Source organism: Martes martes, assembly GCF_963455335.1.
Source record: "Martes martes genome assembly, chromosome: 5".
NCBI classification, from domain to species: Eukaryota; Metazoa; Chordata; class Mammalia; order Carnivora; family Mustelidae; genus Martes; species Martes martes.
Window position 1 is genome coordinate 34,711,244 of NC_137892.1, and position 24,981 is coordinate 34,736,224.

At 39.8% G+C, this 24,981-nt stretch overlaps 1 protein-coding gene across 3 annotated transcripts in view; it reads right to left on the reverse strand.

The window, feature by feature from the left end:
• CAMK4 (calcium/calmodulin dependent protein kinase IV) overlaps positions 1–18,522 on the reverse strand; it is a 227,537-nt gene extending 209,015 nt beyond the window's left edge. For all 3 annotated transcript variants that reach the window (XM_080803344.1, XM_080803343.1, XM_080803342.1), the window contains exon 1: positions 18,061–18,522. In XM_080803344.1, the coding sequence (XP_080659470.1) occupies positions 18,061–18,221 (161 nt within the window). In that variant the 5' untranslated portion in view covers positions 18,222–18,522. The remainder of the gene's footprint in view (positions 1–18,060) is intronic.
• Between the last annotated feature and the right edge of the window lie 6,459 nt (positions 18,523–24,981).

Below are 24,981 nucleotides of genomic sequence, written 5' to 3' on the forward strand. Positions count from 1 at the left end.
GATTTGATATTTTTATACATTACAAAGTGATCCTCACTATAAATCCTCACTATAAATCTAGACACCATCTGTCACTATACAAAGTAATACAATATCACTGACTATATTCCCTATGTTGTACATCACATCCCCATGACTTATTTATTTTCTAACTAGAAACTTGTACCCCTTTACCTCCTTCACTTATTTTGCCCATACCCATTCCACCCTCTGACAACCACCACTTTATTTTCTGCATTTGTGAGTCTATTTGTTTTGCTTGTTTTGTGTTTTAGATTCCACGTGTAAGTGAAATCATATGGTATTTATATTTTTCTGTCTGGCTTATTTCATTTGGCCTAATACCTTCTAGGTCTACCCATGTTGTCATGAATGGCAAGATTTCATTCTTTTTATGGTTGAGTAATATTCCACTGTATATTTAAATATATATATACCACTCCTCTTTATCCATTCATCTACCAAAAGACACTTAGCTGTTTCGTATCTTGGCTATTATAAATAATGGTGCAATGAACATAGGCATGCACATATCTCTTCGAACTGGTGTTTACAACATGTTATATTGTAATGTAGACAGCCTTTTTAAAGTGGGTGGGGCATAGCATTTTGACCACTTTCTTCAACTACTTGTATAAAAATGAAAATCTTAGTCCCAAATTACTCACAAACAGGAACAGAATGCACTCTGACATGCATGCTAGGATCTTAAATGTGATCTCAATACATTTAGGGACTGAAGTTTTTTACATGGCAAACAAATACTGTCCAAAATGTGAAAGAAATCAAGTATAAAATGTTATCCAATCTTTAATAGTTTTGTTCATTTTGATTTTTAAGACTGTATCCTTTGGGAAAAACAAACAAACAAACAAACAAACACAAGATACAAGATAGGAAATAGTGCAAATTTAAAAACCACAGTATGTAACAGTTCTTGGAGATAAGAAATTTTGTATTCTGAGCTAACTAAGGAAGCTTTTGGAGGAAGAGCCAGTACTGGTTTAGGCCCAGGTTTCTATAAATGGCATGTGTGAGGAAAAGAAGTGTGTCACAGAGTCAGAGTGCAGAGATCAAGGTTCTGGTCCCATTTGTACTACTAACAAGCTCTCGAGTGCTGAGGAAGACAGGTGCCCTCTCTGTGCTTCAACTTCTTCACCTGTACAAAGAAACACTGGACTGGTTGATTTATAAGGTGCTATCCATTCTACATCGCTGCAAATCTAAGTCAAAATCTTATAAATGATGTAAATGTATACACATCGTAGTCAGATACAGACACAGGAAACAGTCGCAGTATCTTCCAGATTTTCACAACTTGAGGCTCGACATATCATCCCCATTTCTGAACACAGGAGGGAACCATTATTTTTGTACCTCTCCTCATCTCTCCTGTCCTCACCTCCAATATGTTTCACTGTCTAAGCACAAAAGTCAAGGGACAGCTTCTTCTACCAGATTCAAAATTTCACACAGTCTAATACATTCCCAGTTGCATGATCTATAGTGGCATTAAATTTTTACAAGAATTTTGGGAAAAGACTTGGTTCAATTACACACACACACACGTATATTTATATATATATATAAATTCATATATCCATATATATTTATATATAAATTCATAATATATATTTACATATATAAATCCATATGTATATATGAATTTATTGGTGATAAAATAATAACTTACAAGTCTTCCTTACAGAAGAACTATAAATAACACATGTAGATACTATTCCCACCAGGAGGTGTAGCTTCATCACATTCCCTTCCAAGAGTGGGTTAGACTTAGTGACCTAGTTCCAAAGACTAGGTAGAAAAGGAAAGGAATAAACAGTAACTGTATAGTGGAAAAATCTGGCAAACACAATGGGGACCACGTAAGGAAGGTTACTGTCTTCCATGACATCATATATCCCGATACAGTGTGACAAGAAAGGCACTTCACATCTATGGTATTCTTCCCAAAAATGTATAATCCCAGGTTAATCATGTGGGAAAACAAGACGCAAATCCAGATTGGGAAGCATTCTGCAGGACACTGCCAGTACTCCCCAAGACTGCCATTGTCATAAAAAGCAAAGAAAGACTGAGAAGCTATCACATATCGGAGAAGGCAGGGAAAACATGACAGCTAAAACCAATGTGGCTGTCTGGATAAGATCCTGGAAGAGAAAGAGGACATCAGTGGAAAAGACGGTGAAACCTAAATTCTAGAGTTAAGAGTTTAAAAAAATTATTATTCGAATTAAAAATATATATCATCACACTATGTGCACATCTTTGTGGTTTAATACAGCCATATAATTTACCTTTCTTTAATCTTTGCAATAATCCTGTGAGAAAGGCACTGGTATTTTCATTCTACAGATGAAGAAAGTGAAGCTCATTACAATTTAAAACTAAAAAAATTAACAACAGACAGCTAATAGGGACCTGACAATTCATAGCAGCTACTAAAGAAATCCATGATGAAACCAGAAGACAATCTTTATTTTACCACATAGGTACCACATTAGAAACATAAATTTTTAGGTGGAACTGATAGTGACATCATTTAAATATAAGAAGTCTCTTCAGTGTGACATGTTTTTCTTTATCAGTATACACAGACTACATACTGCTTTAAAATACTCCTTACTATATACATTTTTTAATACCATTAAGTGATTTCTAGGACTCTAATCTTTATTTCTGAATCACAGTTAACTTGCAGTAATTCCAGGTCTGCTTATTTAACTTTCCAGCGAAGAATGCATTATTCTGTATAAAAAATTAATGAATCCATGACGAAGAGTTATAGTGCAAATAAGATCTCAAAGCTACAACATGATTAATATTTTCTAAATTTAACATCTTTCTTATAAGCAAAGAACTGTAAGAATTATACAGAAAGACCCACCTACAGTAACTATTTTAAACTACCCCAATTATTCTTTTGTTTTCAGATATAAAAAACCTACAGTTATACCAAATGTTCTTTTCAGTATGTGAAATACAAAGAACAATAGTCAAATATTTACAAATACTAGATCTCTTTTCTTGGACTACCTCATGCTCATGCGAATCCATGCAAGATACATCCACTGTTTCAGTGTTGTGTGTTAGCTGCTCATTAGCCTAAGAAACACGAACCTTACTCTGAGAGTTTACAATTTACAATATGAAACCGACACCAACTATCAGAGCAGGCAAAAGAACCTAGTGCTAAAGAAACACTGCAGAAGTTAATAAATTCAATAAGACCAAGTGAAACGGTGGTAAACTGGCCCTCAACAAATCATAAGCATCACAGTTTTCTCAAGGAAACTGTATTTGGAGTAGCAGGTGAAAGTGTGGTCTCAGACCCAGAAGAAGACGGGGTTCTCAGTCCTGAGAAAGGTGCCCAAGTGACTGTGTGTGTTGTGCCAGAATGCTGATCCAAGTCCTGATGGAAACATATGATACTCAAGATGCGCCAAGTTTTATTTTTTAATAGCTGAGCTTCCAGCTGGCAACAAAAAAATCCTGTGCCAGCTGCTGAGGAAATAATGTGCTGGGAGCTGGCAGGCACCAGCCCCTGGAAAGCCAACAGGTTTGGATACACAGGGAATACCAAGATGCAAGTGCCTAGATGGCAGAGGAGAGGGAGAAAGAGTGTCACCACAGAGCAAGGGTCCCAGACCAGGGTCTAGCAAGGCATAGTGTGCTAGAAAGCCCTCTTATATATATAATGAGAGCCACTCAAAGTCAGCTCCAGCCATCCTGGATAAGATAAACCAAATACGGGGGCTATAGTCCCTGTGAAGTCAGTTTTGGACTATAGCCTCCAACGCCTGGAAGAAAAACCATGGTGGGCATCTGGGAAAGGAAAGGCGCATCATTTTCCTCAAACGCTGTGTGCCACATTAGTATAGATGAACTCAGGTTAGTTTCTGAGACATAGAAGCAGACTCTGAGGTTATGACCGAAGTCAGACAGATACCAAACTGGGGAAGAAGGGCATGGTGTCTTAGCTTGGGCTGCCAGAACAAAACAGCAGAGAGTAGGTGGCTTCAACAACAGAAATGTATTTCCTCACAATTTCTGGAAGCTAGATGTTTAAGATCAGGGGCTAGCATGACTGGGTTCTGGTGAGAACTCTCGTGGATTTCAGACATCTGCTTTCCTGCTGATTCCTCACATAGCACAGAGACAGAGACAGAGTACGGGCCCAGATCCCATGAGGAGGGCTCCACTCTCAGGACCTTGTCTAACTTTAATTATCTCCAATATTGTCATGTTGGAAGTTAGGGCCTGGACCTAGGAGTTTTGGGGGGGAAATAGGTATTTAGCTCATAACAAAGGTAGATACAAGAAAAAATGGAGGGACGCAGGCTTTGGTGGGACAATGGGAGCATGGAGACATCAGGCAGGGCCAGATAGGCGCTTGTGGGTTGAGGTGTAAATGGACACTGAAAACAAGAAGTAAACCAGAGTGAAGGGTGGCCTGCTTCTCTGCCCTTCAGTCCTGTCTCTGCCCCTCTTCCTTCTACACACAGTTTTTCTTTCACCATACTTCCTGGCCACTGTTGTCAAAATAAATATGGAGATACACAAATTTTCCAGAATAATTATTTCAGCAGTGCATACAAATTGTGAACATAAAGTTAATGACCCTAGCTGGAAGTTACGTGGAGGAGTTATATTTCTGATTAAGGCATCAGACATCTCAATAGATGACTTTAAAATAACAATCCCAAATAAAGACAGACACAAGGAAGAATATTTACATTCTTATCTCCTTCACAATCCTGTCCTTAGCTCTTCTCTTCCTGGCTCAGGCAGGGCCGGTGCTACAAGACTATGTTACAGGACATCACTGATTGATGACACAGCCACAAGTAAGGCATTAAGTTAAACTTTTTAAAAAGAATGATTCCTTTCAAAAACAAAACTAGAGGAGGGGGGAAGCCAGGAAGCATTCCTTCCTGCTAAACCCTGTCCTAGATACCAAGTTGTTGTCAGCATCTGTATGGTCTGTTAATTGAAGTAAAAATAAGTAAATATAATTGTACATACCTGATTCTACAAGACATGAGGCATTTAAAAAGCATAAGAACAGAAATTGTTGGAGGATCTTCCAACACATTTACAAAGGCTGTGAAGCTTAGAGCCCTACTTCACTTCAAACACAGTCTCCTGAACACACAGTAAAGATCTAAGGTAATCGTCCAGAGAATTCAACTGGAAGAAAACACAGATGTACAGATGCTTGTAGCTATCTGAGACCTTAGAGGCAAATGATCTAATCATAGGAAGTCACACTATTCCATCGTTTAGAGATGGGGTCCTTTAAGACAACAAACTGACAAAAGACCACAGCCCCTTAGGTTCAAAAGTTCTTTCAACTGCAGAAGCCCTTCTGGTACAACTTACTCATTTTCCCTACCAATGTTCAGAGTGCTTACTATGTGCCAAGCATTGCACCAAGCTCTGGGGACACAGCAGTGAACAAGGGGACAGAGGCCCAGCCCACAACAGTTTACACTCTAGAGAGAGGGACCTGGGCATTGAATAAGTAATTTCACAGTGTGCTGGTTTAGTAGAGGGCTACAAAGGGAAAACATCTTGAAGAAAGGGAGATTTAAGTCCTGCCCGTTTTTCTGCTGCCGTTAACTTAACTCCTCCAATATTTGTGCCTTCCTGTATTTAAGCATTCGCTATTCCAGAAACACTTATGCAGCACTCATGGGGGGCCACTAATGGGGGGCTGATGAAGAATTGACTAAGTAGTGGGGATAAAGATGAATAACATACAGGGTTTCTCTGCCCAAGGAACAGAGGCTCTGGTGGTGAAGACCACAAAGCATTTACCTGTAAGACAATACACATATGAAGTGATATGAGAGCACGGAGGCAGCAGAAAACTTCCTGCCTGAGGGGTAGGATGACCAACCTGGAGGGATTAGAAGGACAAGGGCATTTCAGGCCAAGAAAGTTTCATGCACAACACCACAGAGATACAAAGATCCATGAGAGGTCCTTGAGGCCAAGACAGGCCTAGTGGAAAGAGAACAAGCACCAGAGTCTGACAAACCTGCACTTGAATCCCCTCCCAAGCTGTATGAGCTTGAACAAGTTGCTTGAACATTCTAAGCCTCAGGTCTCTCATCTGAAATATGGGCCTGATGTGATCATCTTGCTATGTTACTGAAATAATTAGCAATGTACATAAGACAAACACTCCATGCTGGTAATTACAAAAGTGGTGGGGAATGAGACTGGCAGACAAGTTGGGGTCAGATTGCTAAAAAGGGCCAAGTATGCTAGACTGAGGTTTTTTCCCCTATAGATACTTATAGGAATCATTATCTTCAACCTCCCACCTTGTGTCTCGTCTGGGGAATGGTATCAAGCTTATGTGCCAGCTTCAGAGCTAACTTTTTTACATACATGGTCTCATTTCATCCTCACAGCAACCTCGAGAAGGATACACTTCATTTTATAAATAAGGCTAAGTGAAGTTCAGTGCTATGCCTAAAGGCACATAGCTATCAAGTAGCAATTTGCTCCTTCCTGTTTTCCTGCCCGCATCCTGCACCATCTAATTCACTTCTTGTCTTAGCCCCTCCCTTAGTCAGCAGTTCTCCTTCACCCTCACGACTCAACTGTTCAGAAAGGTCTGCTTGTTGCCCAGCCTTGAAGCCTCCTAAGTAGCTGCCCTGTCCACCTCTCCCCTTGGGCTCTGGTTCCCTGAGGATCACCCCCCTCCATCGCCTGCCTGCTCAAACCTGAACTGGCACTCTGCTGCCCCCTCCTGGTCTAGGCCAGAACCTCAACAGCTCCCCAGGTCGTCTGCTCAGTCCTGACATTCCATTTCCTCAGTATCTTAAGATTTGGAAGAACTATACTAGTTTGCCATAGATTATCCCGATACTTTCCTGAGCTTTCTATTTCACTAACGTGTCATACATATAAATGAAAAGCTCTGTTTGTTATGGTTTATTTTGCTTCTAGTTCTAGGTTACGTTCAGGAGAGTCTCTCAAGAGTTTACCTCATTGAGTATTATTATCTTACATGTTCACGTTGAAGGAAAAAGGAGAGGAAGGACCCAGAGTCCCATAGGAGCCACTAAAAATGTTTCTGCTCACACAAGAAATATTCAGAGGCCTATTATGATTGAACACTTTAGGCCAGGCTGATTTATTGAATTACATATTGCAAATTTGGTCACATTTAATAATATAGTCTTATTTTCTTAGCGGTTATCCTAACAAGGAGCTTTGGAAAAAAAATGTAAGATTCACCTGAATGAATAGGTAATAGGAAACTTACATCCTGTCAAAGATTAAACTTGGACTGTCTAGTTGTCACACCTAAAGAACAATTTTGCATGTCTGTTAGAGCCCCAAATGAAAGATTATCACCTACTAAGTTAAAAAAGGCAGTCACTAACTAGCCATGCCCCAGCACAAGTGAGGCACACTGAGATAAAAAAAATGCAATGAAGGCCAAAATGCAAGCAAAAGTCCCTATTAAAGAGTCCACAAGGACTTGAAGTAAGGAGAAATCGTTCAGGTGCTGCACTGTAGGTAGCAATAAATGTGTGCTCACAATGAACAGATTTGTGATCGCCTACTCTTCTTTGTTCTGGTTTGTAACATTAGTCAGTTCTGTCTATAATCAAACATAAATCAAAGGAAGTGCACTTTTAACAAAGACTACTACTGCAAACTAGTAGAGAAAACAGTTAAGAACATATGTCATATCCATTACTTTCTAGAAGACCACTCCAATCAGAGGGTTGTTCAAGTCTAGCCTTTTTTATCTTTTAAGACTATATCTGTATTTTTGCACTTGGTGATTTTTTCAACCATATGAACCTGAAGCATGACTTAAGAAGTAAAGAAGTCATTAAGTAATGACTGTGCATTTGTTGACAGGGTTAAACTCAGCATCCTGGTACTAATGACCATTAAGTCTGCAAGCACTGCCCACTAAACACTTCATCTGCCTAAGACAGCAGTTGGCAAAGTTACCATGAAGTAGGTAAGCAACTGCGTGGCTCAGTTGGTTAAGCAACTGCCTTCGGCTCAGGTCATGATCCCAGGGTCCTGGGGCAGAGTCCTATGTCAGGCTCTCTGCTCATTGGGGAGCCTGCTTCTCCCTCTCCCTCTGCCTGACGCTCCTCTGCCTGTTTGCGCTATCTCTTTCTCTGTCAAATAAATAAATTTTAAAAATACGAAAAAAAAATTGAGGTTCTTGAAAATAATACAAACTTAGGATTCAACAATAAAGAAAAGCAAAATTCATTCAACCCTCTGCCTGATGGGCAAGTGGCATTCTTTTTCTGTTTTCTGCCAAATGACTTCTTTGGTTATAATCACAGAAAGTTCTTATCAAAACCTTTTATCAAGTAGTCTTAAAATGCATAACAAGTGCATATATGTACCCACTTCCTCTTTCTGCACAAAGACACAACTTGGCGTATTTCTTTTTTGTTGGTGTTTTTATCTAAAATCTGCTTTAAAATCATTTTCAAAAAGTAGAATGTTATTTAAACAGAAATAAACTTATTTAGTATCCACTCATAACTACCATTCTTTAATCTGATAATCATCCAACAAAATATTTTTACAAACATGCTCCCAAGTTACATATATTTATGTACCTGCAGATGCTAAACATGTGCTACTGAACCAATCAAAAATGTACTTTTTAAAACATCCAAAAACAAAAATTAAAAGCAAAAATTAGAAGAATTTTTAAAAAGATTCCCTAATACTTTCTTCTAGCACACCCTAGATGTGGACATCCCATTTTAGTCAAAATGCCAGTGACTGCTTTTATTTAGTTTCTAAGCCTGTTAAAAAAAAAGGAGAAGAATTCTATTTTTTCAAAATATTATTTAGGGGTGCCTGGGTGGCTCAGTGGGTTAAGCCTCTGCCTTCTGCTCAGGTCATGATCCCAGGGTCCTGGGATGGAGCCCTCCATTGGACTCTGCTCTCTGCACAGCAGGGAGCCTGCTTCCTCCTCTCTCTCTGCCTGCCTCTCTGCCTACTTGTGATCTCTGTCTGTCAAATAAATAAATTTAAAATATATATATTATTTAAATAGGACCTTTAATTTAAAGGACCTTAATTAGTCTCAATTTAAAGGACCTTAATTAGTCCATCTGAGATATATGCATGACATATAGAAGAATTATTCAAAATGTGGCTAATATATTAGTCCACAGGAAAATTAAACTTTACTAGAAGTGAATCTTTTATCAAGTTTATTTAGCATATTATTTTATAACTGTCACTTCAAATATAATAGAAGAATGATCTGAAACCTATTTCATTATTAAATAAAAAATAAATTACCCTTCAACAAGTAATCTCTGAACGTGAGCATTGATTTTCAAAAACATAAAGGATGAATAGAGCTGGCCAACTTGCTACACAGGTAAAAACTATAACTATCCCAGTTTCAACAGATGTAGAAAAAGGATGCATATACATTTAAAGCTTATGCCTAGGGCACCTGAGTGGCTCAGTTGGTTAAGTCTCTGCCTTTGGCTCAGGTCATGATTCCAGGGTCCGGGAATGCAGTCCAACATTGGACACCCTGCTCGGCAGGAAGACTGCTTCTCCCTCTGCCCCTCCTCCTTGCTTGTGCTCTCTCTCATGTTCTCACTCATGCCCTCTCTCTCTCAAATAAATACATAAAATCTTAAAAAAATAATAAAGCTTATGCCCACCTGAAAAACTAGTATCAGGTTGACATTTTCAAAGTGAAAGGGAGACTCAAGGAAGCTTCTTGAATAAATGAAGTCTTGATATCATTTTAACTTGAAATTCTCATGTAACTGAATAGGATTAAAAATTTTAACTTGACTGTTCTAGGTCAGAATTTGGCAAACCACAAGCCAAGAGCCTAATATGGCAGTCACTAGTTTTTGTATAGTCTGCAACCTAAAAATAGCTTTTACATTTTTTAATGGTTTTTAAAAATCAGAAGAAAAACAGTATTTTGTGATGTGAAAATTATATGAAATTCAAATCTTACAGTCAAAAATAAAGTTTTATTGGAACACAGCCATGTGCATTTGTTTCTCTGTTGTCTATGGCTATTTTTACTCAGCCATCACAAAGCTGAATTGCCACAGAGACCATATGGACCACAAAACCTAAAATTTTAACTGTCTATTCCTTTATGGGCTCTTTACCAGGTCTAGGTAACTGATCTCAATCGCTTCAACCCCACTTCCCCTTTCTTATCTCATCATAGGCTGTGGGAGGTGTTTTTCTTCCCTTTCTTTCCTTCCTTCTTTCCCTTTCCCTCCCTCCCTCCTTTCCTTCCTTTTTAACACACAGGGTAAGTTCTCTCTTCCCACCCCACCCCACCACCTCCCCACCCCCTAAGCCCCTCCACCCCCGGTTTAAGGGTTAAGGGCAAGTTCTGAGTCCCACAACATCAACTCAAGATGCAGTTGCTTCTATAGTCACCCTTTGTTCTCATAATAGTTACTTTCTCTTTATCTACAATTTTGGTTTTCAAGTGATAGACAGTCATTTTGTTTTTATAGGCTCTCTTTGGCCTGACATCAACTTACCCTCCCAACCTTAACTGCCATGACAATGTTCATGTTTTATGAAGTTTGCAAAATAAAATGTGTATCCTGTCTTTTTCTGCCAGCTTTTGCCTTTTCTTAGAATATAATTTCCACCTAGTATGTCCTTCACCAAAGCTCTTCCTGTTAAAATTCTGCTGAATTTCAAGGTCCACCCCTTCCACGAAGACACTTCAATCCTTCCAATCAGAATTATCACTCCATTTTTAGACTATGATGATTGTCTGATCTCTACCTCATATTAGTTTTACTTATTATTTATCTCATATTAAATTTATTGTTGTAAATTATACAGTGAACTACATATCTGCAAGTCAATATATAGTGTTCTCTTCACCATATTCAATCATATTCCAGTCCCCTTGCCCCGCCAACACACTATCAACATACATTGCGTAGTTCATAGTTATACAAAAGGTCGGACCTGTAACAGAAAGGACTTCAGGTGGCACAAAGACATCGAATTAAATAACAAAGAATCAAAAAATGAGACCATTATTCTCTTTTCAATTACTTTTCATTTCTTCTGATTCCATCACAAAGAAATCCTCACTTTGTGCTACTATGGTTTTAACCCTGCTAATCTTTGATAATCTCCCTTTTTAACAAAGAGAGAATAATCCTTGGGCTGCGAGCCTTCTGTAGGAAAACATTTGTAGCTTCAGTTTAATAAAAATGCTTTGTTTATACTGCAATTTATTTTTATAATTTGCTTCTATTTATGGCATGAAAACAATAATGAAATTTAATTTCAATTTAATGAAAATAAGTATTCTCAATAAGTAAACTTGGGTTAACAAAATAGGGTAATTTTAACAAAAATATTAAGCAAATTCTAACACACATGGTATGCACATATGACAAAAATCTTAATGGCATTACACAGAAATGGGGAGAAACAATTGGTTGTAGCAGATTCTTGATAAAGTCAAATGATTTCAATCCATCAACCTCCTTCTTGTTAACCTTCTACATAACTAAAAGAAAATCATGTAAAAGACTAGCTTCAAGCTTCTGAAACAGTGGTTCTTAACAGAAAGGGCGAGGGGGTAACATGTGACAATGTCTAGAGACATTTTTGGTTGTCACCACTTGGGGACCGTGGGGGAGGGCTGCTTCTTTCATCTAGTGGGTAGAGGCTAGGGATACTATTAAACACAGGGGAGCTCCCACAGAATTATCTAGCCCCAAAGGTCTGTGGTACCAAGGTTAAGAAACCCTGCTCTAAGAGAAAAGAGAAAGCTCTACATGTAAGATCCTTTGTCCATTGTTATAAATCACCCTGTCCAGCACTGCTCCTTTCCTTATTTGCTCTTTGCCACTGATTATGATTATGGACAAAAATCTTCCACCCAAGGCTTTCGCTATTTTATACACCCATATACCCACCATCCCCAATTAGCAATAAGAATTTTAAAATGGACTGTGTTGAAGAGTCCATATTCTTTATGTGCTTATAGTATACTATCAATATTTAGATCTAACTTCCTAATTAAGCCACTGGAAGTATGAGATTCTCAGATGACCCATTACCAAAGAGGGGGGGAAAAGACTAATATAATTTGAGTAAAACCTTGATTCCAGCTACTACTGATTTCATGATTTCACATAAAGTTACTCTTTGGCCTGATTTATATGGCTCATTGACTCGATATATTTTGCAGAATAAACCTGACTTTGAAATTTTAAAGGTACAATTTTTACTAGATATGTGAGGTGTGTTCACTTTCCCAAAAGAGAGTCTAAGAGAACTACTTTTAAAACTAGCCAAAACAAAACAAAACAAAACAAACAGAAAACATTAACATAAAAAATAACAACCAGTAGCTGAAACAGCAACCACTCAGGTCTTTATTCTTAAATGCATTACTGCAAACACTAATCCATACATATATTCTGAAGGTAAAGTGTTTACAAGAAAGTTCTTTGAAGCTATTTTGTGGTTAGTGTTTTGTTTCTCTTTCTGTCTCTCTTTTTTACTCAAGTAAAGTTCTCTAGAACAGTTTAGAAGAAAATAGCACCTGTGTCTTTTTTTTTCTTTCAAATTAGGAGTTATTTTTACCCTTGTAACAGTATTTAGACATGGAAAAATAATGTATTCTAAAGTAATGATCCTATCATAGTCAACACTTAATTTTAAGGCTCTTTACAATGAGTAGATTTCCAAATTTAACATTTACTATGCATTAATGTCAGTGGTTGGTATAGTTTGGAGGTGTCTCATGCCTTTACATTTAAGGTGATTTAACGCCTAATTCTGAGATGTCTGTGGCAAAATGATAGTGAAGGTGAAACTGAATCCTTTTCACTTCAGAGCCACAAAGCTCTCTGCCAACTGAAAAACAGCATTATTTTCAACACCTACAAGCTACAGAGGTGATAGTTATCAGGACTCCCACTGTGAAGAAAGAAAACCAGCACGGGAGATTACGGTCACACAAATTTTAGGGAGAAGATAAACAAGGTCACCAGATTTCTCTTTTCCTGGGGTCATGCCAACTGTGCCAGGCCTATTTTATTATCATTCACTCACTCTCTTTAAAATCATTTGTTGAGCAGCTGCCCAGTACTGAGCTCTGTGCTAGGCACTGAGCACATGATAGTGAACCAGTCAAATCCAGAGACTGCCTTCTGGGAGCCTGCAGTGTTCAAGCATGGGCACCTGGGTGTCTATTCTCCCACTTGCAATCCCACCATGCTCCTGACCCAACTGCCTGAGAAAAGAATCAGAGGCCCAGAGAACAACAGAGGGCCCAAACAGTTATATTTTTAATACCTAGTTAGATCCCCAAAAGAGCTTAAGATATTAAGTGCAGTGTGGGTGGCAGGAGATCCGTAACCAGCAGTATATTATGGATAGCCTGGGGGGTCCTAAAGGACAGTGTGGGGGAAAGTACTGGGGGAGAAGTACTGACTGAAAATGGCTCAGGAAGGGGCTCGAACAAAGACAGGGAAGAAGAAAAGGAGGACAGGATTTCTCATCACCCAGCAGCACTGGTTGGAGCTCTGCTGTTAGAAAATGCACACTTTTCATGTTTACTTACGGGAAGTATCTGCTGCCCATTACCCAGGGCCAGAATTAAGTGTTACCAAGTGGAATACACAAGTGTTCAGGCCTCTGACTTCCTCCCCTATACAGTGAAGGTGCTGCTGGCCCAGCCTCCTGACCCCTCAGCTATTTCAGAGTACAGTGCACCCAGCAGATCTTGGGGAGACACTAGAGTTTTTCCAAAATCTTTGGAAGGGGAAACCCAATGAGAACTTAGAGGTAAAGACAGGAGAACTTTTCTCTACAGAGTTGTACAAACTCACTGTTAGCAGTTGGTCTGCTGGGCATTTTTCAAAACGGATCTGCCTCATATTTTAATCGGGCATACACAGATTTATGGCCTAAAACAACATTTTCATACTGGGTCACAATACATTAGTGAAATATGAAATCATGTACATTCAGCCAATACTTTAATGAAATAGAATAAAATCAAACAGCATAGACTAGGAAATATTAGAGTACATTGTTGGTAATAAGAATAAACATTGTTTTACGAAACTTGTTTCCATTCTAAATACACACACTGTTTCTATTTTATACACACCTATGTCTCACTATCTAAATCTATTTGGTTCCTAAGCAATAATACCTATAGCAAGGGATCCTATGAAACTCTGCTTTAATTCTTTTGCCATATAAATATGCTCTTTTAAATTGTGGAACAGGTTGTGTGGTGGGGGGATGGTGACTGAAATTCACTAACTTAAAGAAACTATAGTTAAGAAGAATGGAAATTTATCTAAAAATTTATTGCAAGATAATTCAACACACTTTTCTTCTTTTGTACTAATTATCTTTCCTTTGGTTTCCTTTAACTTTTGTATGTGGGAATACATCTAGTTTTGCCTACATTCTTTCAGTCTCATACTACAGAGAGAAACAAGAGGTGGGAAATAACTGAAAACAGGATTTGGGTTTCGATGCACAATCCCCACCATAGGGCAGCCCAGGCCAAAACCTGTCCATCCCTGTGCCAAACCCACTAGACAGAATCTGGACCAGATGCAGGTTCTTCTTTCCCCTAGAAAAGACTTTAAAATGCCAGCTTCTCAAATCACTGGGCAAAGAACCAACTACTCTCTAGGATAGGGAGCTTTGAATAAGATCATGGCCATATGAATTGGCCATGAATTTGTTGGGGCATCACAATTTTTGTAAATTTTTTGACAAACTATAAAGAAAGCATTATTTTGAAATGTGATCTTAGAAAAATTAAATTAGTTTGCCTGATACTCTTTAAATAATCTTCCTTACTCCCACCCCTCACCCCCATCCTGATACATATATATATGTACACACAGATATATATATATGTGTATTTGTGTGTGTATATATATACATACATATATATATATGTGTGTGTGTATATATAGAATAGAATAGAATAGAATAAAATTAGAGCTATCACATGGCCTTGGGCTACCTGTAAAACACTGCTGCCAGCACTATATAGGGGCTTCAGCTGGCTTTCACTGTGCTCCCTAAAATTTCCAAACATATCCTCAGGGTGTGTTGCCCTAACAGTCACATGTCCAGGGGCACGTTGGTGGTGCAGTCGTTGTTAAGCATCTGCCTATGGCTCAGGTCATGATCCCAGGACCCTGGGATTGAGCCCCTTGCGGCATCTGGCTCCCTGCTCAGTGGGAAGCCTGCTTCTTCTCTCCTACTACCCCACCTTGTGTTCCCTCTCTTGCTTGCTCTCTCTCTGACAAATAAATAAATAAAATCTTTTAAAAAAGTAGTCACATGTCCAATCTTCTTTAATTCATGAGTCAATAGCTTACAACAGATAATTTTAACAGAGGAATGACTACTCACAAATTAACTTAATCTGGTGGGGACTGTATACCCTGGAACTAAATACAGTGACATTTCACACCAAGGTCTTCGTTCCCTTAGCATCTTAATGACAACTGTGTAACTAATGAGTTAAATGTTTTGGCCTTAGAGTCACCACTGACAGGCAGATTTGGCCCAAGACTGAGAGTTAAGAGAGTAAAGACCTGAAATCAATCGAGTCTCAACTTTATCCCTAGTGAAGGAAAGAAGACTTCTGTCAGTCAATAGTTAAAATTCTGCTGTATCCTCTGGCTATGTAGATTCTTAGTAATTATATCTGTAACCTTAGTTGCTTTATGTTTTAGATTTATTTTGTTGGAAAAAAATAACTGATCATGAAATGACATTTTTCAGTCTCAGCCAAATGGAGTAAACATGCACCTCACCAATACTGCCATCTACAGAGAACTTACCTAATATATATAACTACTGAAAAGCAGCAAAAGAGAGAATTTTTAGTTTTCTCAAAATATTTTAATTCTTTAATTTGCAATGTAATCAGACAGCTAGATAGCAAAGTAAGAATCTTAGCAATATATAAGTGATTTATATTTGTCTTCCAAAATTTACTGCAAAATATAGCACAAAGTTTTTTTTTAAATAAACTTCAAATTCCTTAGGTTTTCCCAATGAAGTTGACCATCCCATAGATGTGTACAACTCACAATTTTTTTCTAACCACTTTTCCATTCCTCAAATTAAAGAAAATGTCTTGAATAAGCAAAGCTTATTCATAAAGATAATATGTAGCTAATGAGAAGTCCCAGTCAATCAGGCATCTGGGGCAAACGTTACTCAGGGAGCAGTTAGATTTGGTGGTGGGACAGTCCCTTTAGCACCAGCAGACACTTCCTCTATTAGGTGGCAGTTTCTAAAACACCAAGTAAACAATTGTAAGTATATTATCTCTTTAATCAGAAATGTACACTGTTTCACTGCAGCTCACCGTACAATTATAGTAAGGTTCAAACCTGACAAAAGGAGACACTTCATTTATTTCCATCCTACGAGTGAATGCATACAATTGCACATCTTCAGACGAACACTGAAGATTTTGATCAAAGTAGGATATTTATGTACACACTATTCAATGCCCAAGTATTCTGGAACATTTTTTTTTAAGATTTATTTATTTATTTGGTGGGAGGCATGAGCAAGTGGGCAGGGGGTGGGGAAGGGAGAGGGAGAATCTCAAGCAGACTCCCTGCTAAGCCTGGAACCCATTGCAGGGCATGGAACCCAGGACCCTGAGATCATGACCTTACACGAAATCAAGAGTTGGATGCTTAACTAACTAAGCCACCCAGCCGGCCCTGGAAAATTTTTAAACAATGACAAATGACTATATTTTCATTCAGAAGTTTTGGCTTTCTTACATACCTCTATATCGATGAGCCATTAATAGTAGCGGCAAATTGGGGCAGGGGGATGGGGAGGTGGTTTGTGAGGTGACCCTTACACCTTCCCACCAAGTATCAACATCCATAATCCTGCACTATGGTCTCCAGTGGCATTTTTTTTTTAAATTGGCTCTTAGCTAAACTCTTTCCAACAAAAAGAAAATAGAAAATGAAATTACAATGTATTAAATACAGAAGCTTCAACTTGTCCACACTTGAAATTACATTTTCAGATTCCCTACCATAAACAGCCTGGATCTAAAATGTATGTTGAAAGGAATTCTCCTTACCTACTGATAACAGAAAGGAAAGAAGGAAAAAGGAAGGAGGGAAAGAAAAAAACAATTTTCTATGTTTAAAAATATGAGAACATATGGCATCATCCACATGGCAAAACCGCTCTCTACCTGTTTGGATCTTCAGAGGAGGGATGAGGGACATTTCTGCAACTCCAGAGAGATAGCTTTTTGCATACATAATTTAAATAAATCACTCCAGCATGAAAGAAGAGCAGAATTCTTCTAATTACCACTGCCTAAACCCCATGTGCTGTTTTTTCTTTAAAGCCACACTAGTTCATTATTCTGCCTTCAACTCTCTTAAATGATTCATTCTCCCCTTCACTCCTGAGCAGACTCTACAGGGAAGCTAGTATTTAAGTTTAATTTCTAGTGCCACTTGCTTTGGAGAGTTTGATGAGAGGAAAGAGGAAGAATCTAATTTAATAATTCTGTCATGGTTTGGAGGGGCACCCTCTGCCCCTACCCCAAAAAATAACTAGACAAACAAGACCCTCTAGCAAGCTATAATCTTGAGCAAAGACACCAATCGGGAAAGCAGGGCCCACGTGTGGCGGGAGCTGTCACCCAAGGGAAGTGGCAGCCGGCGAGAAGGAGGGAGCGAGGGTGGGAGAGTAGGGCTGCTGCTTGCAGCTGCACCGGCCTGGGTGCTCTGAGAGACACCTGACTCCCAACTTGAAAGCGCTTAGCTCTCTCCTAGACACTACAGGGGGAGAAATCAAAGGACAGGGAGGCTGGCTCGCGCATCCCCCCAGGAGCAGTCCCTGTGAAAGGGACTTCCCGGTGCGCGCCGCGGGCTTCCCCAGAAGCTCGAGCCCGCGCACAGTACAAGCCGCTCCACCACGTCCAGGGCGCCCCCCCCCCCCACCCCACCACCACTGCCTTACCGTCCCAGCTCCGACTCCACCTCGAAGAAATCGCTCAAAGCATCCCTGTTGGAACCTTCGATCCAGTAATCCGGGATGAGGCTCCCGGCCCCTGGGGCCACACTGGCAGTGACCGAAGAGCAGGACGAGGCAGAGCACGAGGGCACCGTGACTTTGAGCATCTTCGCGGCGGGACTCCGGAAGCCGCCACCGCTGTCGCCGCTGCCGGAGCGAGAAGCCCCGCCGCCTGCTGCCGCCTGCAAACGCAGGAGCGAGAGGTGGCGTCCTTCACACACGCACACACCCACCGCTGCCGCCGCTGCTCCCCCCCCCTCCACCCCCCCGTGCCTCCCCCCGCACCCAGAGCTGCGCGCTAGCTGCAGCTCCCTTCCTGCACTGTCAGAAAGGTGGGAGGGAAGGAGGGTGGGTGGAGAAGGGGGCGAGGTACTGGGAGAGGATGTGGAGGGAGAACCCAGTCGCTGCCAGCCGGAGAGGAGAGGCGGAGGCACTGCAAAGGAAAGAGATTCCCTCCCCCCTTCGCTCTCTCCCTCCCCACCTCTCCTCCTCCCTCCGCTGAGCCTTTCCAGCCCCCTCCCTTTTTTCCTTTCTCACTCCCAGGCTGTGGCTGCTGCGGTGCGGGTTTGGGCGGCTCCGGATGCAGGAGCTTGGGGAAAGCACGAGGACCAGAGCATCATCCCACGCGCCCTCCCTCGGGAGCCGGGAGCCTGGAAGGCACCGCGCAGTGGGACGCTCGCTCCAGGAGTGGCGGGAGCCCAGCGCGCTCTGGGAGCACATGGGTCTGGACCACCAAGCAGAGGGTGAGAGAGGGACCTGGCTGTTGTTGGCGCTACTCATCCTTCTCCGGAGCGCGTCTAGGTGGCGAGTCCCTCCCACCTATTACCAGCTAATCAGCCATCCCCCGTTCATCCCTCTGTCAAAGCTTATATTGGCAGCTGGGGAGGTTGCCCTGTGGTCGTCGATCTCCCAGAGCTCCTGTGCCCGGCCCCAGTTGATAGCTGCAGGAGAAGGAAGCACGGGGTCCTCACTGACCTGACTCACCTTTGAGTGAAGTCTTCAGTTGAAAGAGATGCTGTTGCGCTGCCGCTGGCACTGCCTCCTTTAGCAGGGTTGGAGCTCCTGAAAGGGCAGGTGTTTGCTGTGTCTGGTTCACTCTCAATCTCTGAAGGCTGGAACAGAAATGACCCAGAGAATTACAGGTCTGGAAGGGCCCTGTGGAAGCCTTAATGCAGGACCTGTCACCAGTCGTGACAGAGAAGATTGCTACATTTAAAGGTATTCACTCTTCCACGGAGATGTGTCCCATCACAAGCATTCCAATGTCTGTCTGGCAACCTTCAGGCTATTCTTCTAGGTACTGGTTAAATGTGTATCATTTATATTTCTACCACTGAACTTTTTTCTTTCTGGATTTCAGCAATGATAATTGATCGGTCATATTCCGTAATAAATATATATAAAAGTAGTTGTTACATCAACCTCATTTCTGGCTAAATAACTCTAGGCCCTTTCTTTAACCTCATTTCACAGGTGTCACTTTCAGAAATTTTTTTGTTTTATTTTCCTCCAACATGCAATAAACCCTATCATATGCCCCCGTTCCTGATAAGATCAATAAACAAAGTCCAATATTATCCTCTAATTTATTGATTTACTTCTGACTCTTAGGAGCTTTCATGCTATGTTGAACTACTCCCCAAAAAGCACTAAAAACCTCAAAATTAATCTATTAGTGCTAAGAATATGATCTTTATTTGACTGGAATTGAAAAAATAAGTATAAAAACTATCCCTCACAGATAATTTTATGAAGGTGAGCATATGTTCAGTTTATTTTTTGATTTACAATTGGCCCCCAAAATATCAAGTATATGTAGATTCATACAAATTCAGTGAAATACTGAGTTAATCGGTGAAAGACTGAAAATGCTTACACAACATTTTCAGAGAATGAATTCAATAATCTTCATGTTAAAAAATCAAGTGCATACTCAAGGCAAACTAATAAAGCTCTAAAGTAAATTCTAGTTCTCAGGAAGTTAAGTTTCCCTTGGCTTGCACGGACTGGTGGAGGAAGGGCATGGAGTAGTCGCTAGGCCATTTTTATTCACACTTCTTTGAGGCAAGTTCTGAAGTGGCAGAACTGCATGTTTATACTTGTCTTTTGTGAGCAATTCTTTTACAATATAAGTCCAAAGCAAGCATATTACACTGAAAGAGATGATAAGTCTTTTTACTTTTGCTATTTTAGGAAATAATAGCTAGAGAAACACCACTTCATGGTATAGAGGAGATTGCAGAATTGATATTTAAATTCAACACTGGTTTGGTCATTTGATACCTATGCTTTTCAAAACTGACTTTTGTAAAAGTGCTATTAAAAGTGCTATTGAAAAGTGTTTCAAAAGAGGGTATCTGGTTTAATAAATCAATTTATATTTATTTAAAAATAGAAGATGAAAATAAATATTATTTTAAGACAAGTGGAACGGGATTGAATCTGTATGATTTATCTTCACTCCTTACGAAATACCATCTAAAATAATCAGAAGAAGAACAAAGGCATATATCCACAATAAGAAAGAGGAATAATATCAACTAAATGCCAGAATCTAAGAACAGATGGACAAATGGTAATTGTCTTTGAAGACTGGATATACCTGAAACTCAGATTTAAAATGGGAGAAGCCAATGAGAAAAAAATCCAATTCTTACCACAAAATTCCAGAAATGCTCAGGAATTGAGTACTAGATCCTTCTAAAGTTGGAACAGAAAATAAGACATTAGTTGAAAGCTTTTATAAGAAGTTCTTAGGTCCCTACATTTCTTCTTCCACCATTCACAGTCAAAAAACACACTTCCTAAACCCTTGGAAAAGAGAGGAGATTTAATCTTTGAAAACGTTAAACAGAAAATGAAATATGTTTTACATCATAAGGTACAGGTCGGACTGATGAGGGAGCAGGAGGCTGGCTGAGGACAAAGCAAAAGCTGGCACCTTGCACCCCTTCTCCACCCGCTCCCCTCCCCTCGGTAATATATGTGACATTCCTCAGGCACCCCTGACTGCCATAAATGAGAAACAAATAGTTAACTTGCTGAGATCACAATCCTTCAGGACAGGAGTCTCCCTTGCTTTACAAATGTCCTAGAGATCTACAAACAAAGAAGTTACATTATCAATAGCACAATTTCCAGAGGCAAATAACTCAGTTCCTCAAGCCTTAATGTCACCCTCCCCTCCATAAACAAAACTGAGGGAGGCTGGGGTAGAAGGAAATCTAAGTAAAGTTAAGTTTCTTCTATACCTAAATCTCACTAACAAAGACGCTTGATAGCAGGATTGTGACATCCCAGCAGTAATCTCCCAACTATCTTGACGTTACTGGCTTGCCAAAAGACAACACTGATCAGGCCGCAAGACCTCCGGTATCCCTGCACCTTGTAGGCCCTCTTTAGCCTATGAAAGCTCCGTTGAAACCTCCCTTTTCCCTCACCTTCCCGCAACTGCAGGGTACATAACCTGCCATCCCTCACAACCCAGGGCCGCAGCTCTTCCAGCCCACGGGTCCTGTCCCCGTGCTTTAATAAACCACTATTTTGCACCAAAGATGTCTCAAGAATTCTTTCTTGGTCATCGGCTCCGGACCTCAACCCACCGAACCCCACCTAGGTTCTAGAACTTCATCAGGACCATATTGAAAACAGAAGGATTTGTGAAACTCTACATAACAAAATGTGAGATTTCCAGGTCCATTAGGATCCCAGAATGCTGAAAAATGGGCATATATCTATCGTATCCCCGCCATACAAGAAATTAAAGGATTCCTCACTAAGAAAACTAAATAATTCAAGCAGAGAGGGACCCATGGATACTGACAATTAGGATACTCACAACAACAAAAATCCTAATTTTTCTTAACACCTTACAGTGAAGCCTATAATTGAACAGCCTCAGAGATCCAAAGCTTCTAATTGCCTATTTTTGGTCTCACTCAAACACGCATGGATAAGGTTCCATTCTGGTATGGCAGAGTAGCTGGTATGACTAAACCTCCTGTATATAACAATTATAATCTCTGGAGTAAATATAAAAAGGGTTCTTTAAATGTGCAAAAAATCCATCAAAATCAGAAAACTGAAAATGATGTAACCCACAAGAGAAAGGAATTTTCTGATTTAGATGCACATTTATTTAGTTTTTCCTCTGAGGGCTCCACAGGCAACACAACTCTTAGGAGCTTGAGGTGTCAGAATTTGGAGCTGGCAGAAAGGCTAGAAATTGAGGAGGAAATTACAGAAAGGAGGGAGCACAGTGAAAGAATCCAACTATCTACATATAAACTGTGGTCAAATACTAGGCTAATCTCTGAACTATGCATATGTGTGGGAAACTCCGAGGATCTCAGCAAAAAGAACAAAGCAATCACTGGAAGGTTGAAAAGCTGAGAAAAAATTTTAGCTGTTCCTTACCTCAGGAGAGATGTAGTTTTAAGTATGAGTTTCACCAAGTTTAACTGTGTGTTACAAGAAACAAACAAACAAACAAAAAAACTCTTTAAGAAAAAGATAACAGAAAAAAAAAATCTTAAAAAAAAAAAAAAAAGAAAGAAAAAGAAAAAGATAGCAGAGAGGACATGGGAGCCTTCCCCACGGAGAGCTGGCCCAGCTCCCTCATCCTGATGGCTGCCTTTTGAATGGAGAGTCTTCACCAGTGACTATCACTTCAGCCCTCCTGCTGTGGCCGCGAGACAGCACAGCATTCTGAAATTTTTTGGTTATTGCAATGACCTCAGTTGGGAGATGAGAAAATGCTTGAAGAATGAGTACATGGAAAAGAGGACCAAGAGCAGGGAGCATGGCAATGGGCTGTGAAAAAGACTTTTTAATCCCTCAGAGGAAACTGAAAAATAAATTAGAGGCATACCTTGTTGAGGAAAAAAAAAAAAAAAAGAAAAAGATAACAGAATCCAGAATCTCTGCAAGGAATCATTGACAAACCAGTATACAATTGAAAAAAAAATACTAGGGACCCCTGGGTGGCTCAGTCGGTTAAGCCGGTTAAGCCGCTGCCTTCAGCTCAGATCATGATCCTGGGGTCCTGGGATCAAGTCCTGCATCAGGCTCCTTGCTCAGCAGAGAGCCTGCTTCTCTCTCCACCTCTACCTGCTGCTCTGTCCACTTGTGTGCTCGCGCTCTCTCTGACAAATACATAAATAAATAAATAAAATCTTAAAAAAAAATACTAGATATGTGAAGTGGTAGAAAAATTTGAACCACAGTCAAAAGCCCTATCAGTCAACAGAAACCAACACCGAGATGATTCAGATAGACTGGTATTCATAGACAAAGGATTTAAAACAGCTATTATAAATACGTTCAAATAATTGTTTAAAAAGACAATCCCAATGAGAGTATGGATGGGTAATACTATTAGAGAAATGGAAACCACTCAAAAGAAAAAACTTGGGACTTTGAAAGCTGAATGGGCAAACTCTGAAATTAAAAAAAAAAAAATCATTCAAAGAGTTTACAGAACAGTGCAGATTACAGAGGAAATAGTGGGTGAGCCTGAAGACAGACTATAATATCTAACTTCCAAGATAGTCCCCCCTAATCATCTCCTGATAATCGTGCCTTTCTGAGTTCACCTATCACACTGAATCAGGGTTGACCTATGTGACAAATAGAACATGGTAGAATATGGGTACATGATTTCCACAGTCATAAAAGCATTAGAGAATCTGCCTTGATCTCTTGGATTGCTCATTCCAAAGGAAGCCAACTTCCATGGGATTCTCTAACAGCTCCATGGAGATGATAATGTGGAAAGGAACCAACTTACTAGCCATGTGAGTCAGCCACCACAGAAGTAAATTCTCCCAGCCCCAATCAAACTATCAAATGACTACAACCCCAGCCAACATCTGACTAAAATTTCATAAGAGACCTGAGCTGATGGGTCGGCTGGGTGGCTCAGTGGGTTAAGCCTCTGCCTTCAACTCAGGTCATGGTCCCAGGGTCCTGGGATCGAGCCCTGCATCAGGCTCTCTGCTCAGCAGGGAGCCTGCTTCCCCTTCTCTCTCTGCCTGCCTCTCTGCCTACTTGTGATTTCTGTCAAATAAATTAAAAAAAAAAAATCTTAAAAAAAAAAAAAAGAGACCTGAGCTGAACCATACAACAATTCAGAATTTCAGATAATTTAGGATTCTGAATTCATAGAAACTGTAAGAGATAAATCATTATTGCTGTTGTAAGTCACTAAATTTTGGAGTATTTTATTTTGCAGTAATAGGAAATTAATAATAACATAGCTATAGACATTATCCAATCTAGATAATAATAACAAAAGAGAATGAAAGCAAGAGATTGGGGGAAGGGGGGGGTCAAGTCTCAGTGAATTATAGGACAATATCAAGATATCTTACATATCACTAGGTTCCCAGGAGCTAGAGAGAAAGGACTGGGGCAGAAAATTTATTGAAAAAAATGGTTGAAATTTCCCCAAATTTTGGTAAACAACATCAACTTATAGATTTGAGAATTTCAGAAACCCAAACAGAATAAGTAGAAATAAAATCACACCTAGGTTCATCTAAGTCAAATTCTTAAAAACAGTATATTAAAACAAACAAACAAACAAACAAACAAAAAACAGTTTTGAAAGCATCCCCTGCTGGGGGTATGGTGGAGAATGAGAGGAGAGAAGTAAGTATATTATATACAATATGGAAGTAATAATACAAATGACAGATGATTCCTCATCAGAAATAATGTAGGCCAAAAACAATGGAATAATAGCTCTAATGTTATTTAATTCTGAAGATATTTAACTACTCAAAACAAAACAAAACAAAAACAAACCCAAAACAAAAAAAAAATTCCATAGATCCAGAATTCCATACCAAAGGAATTTTGGGGGGT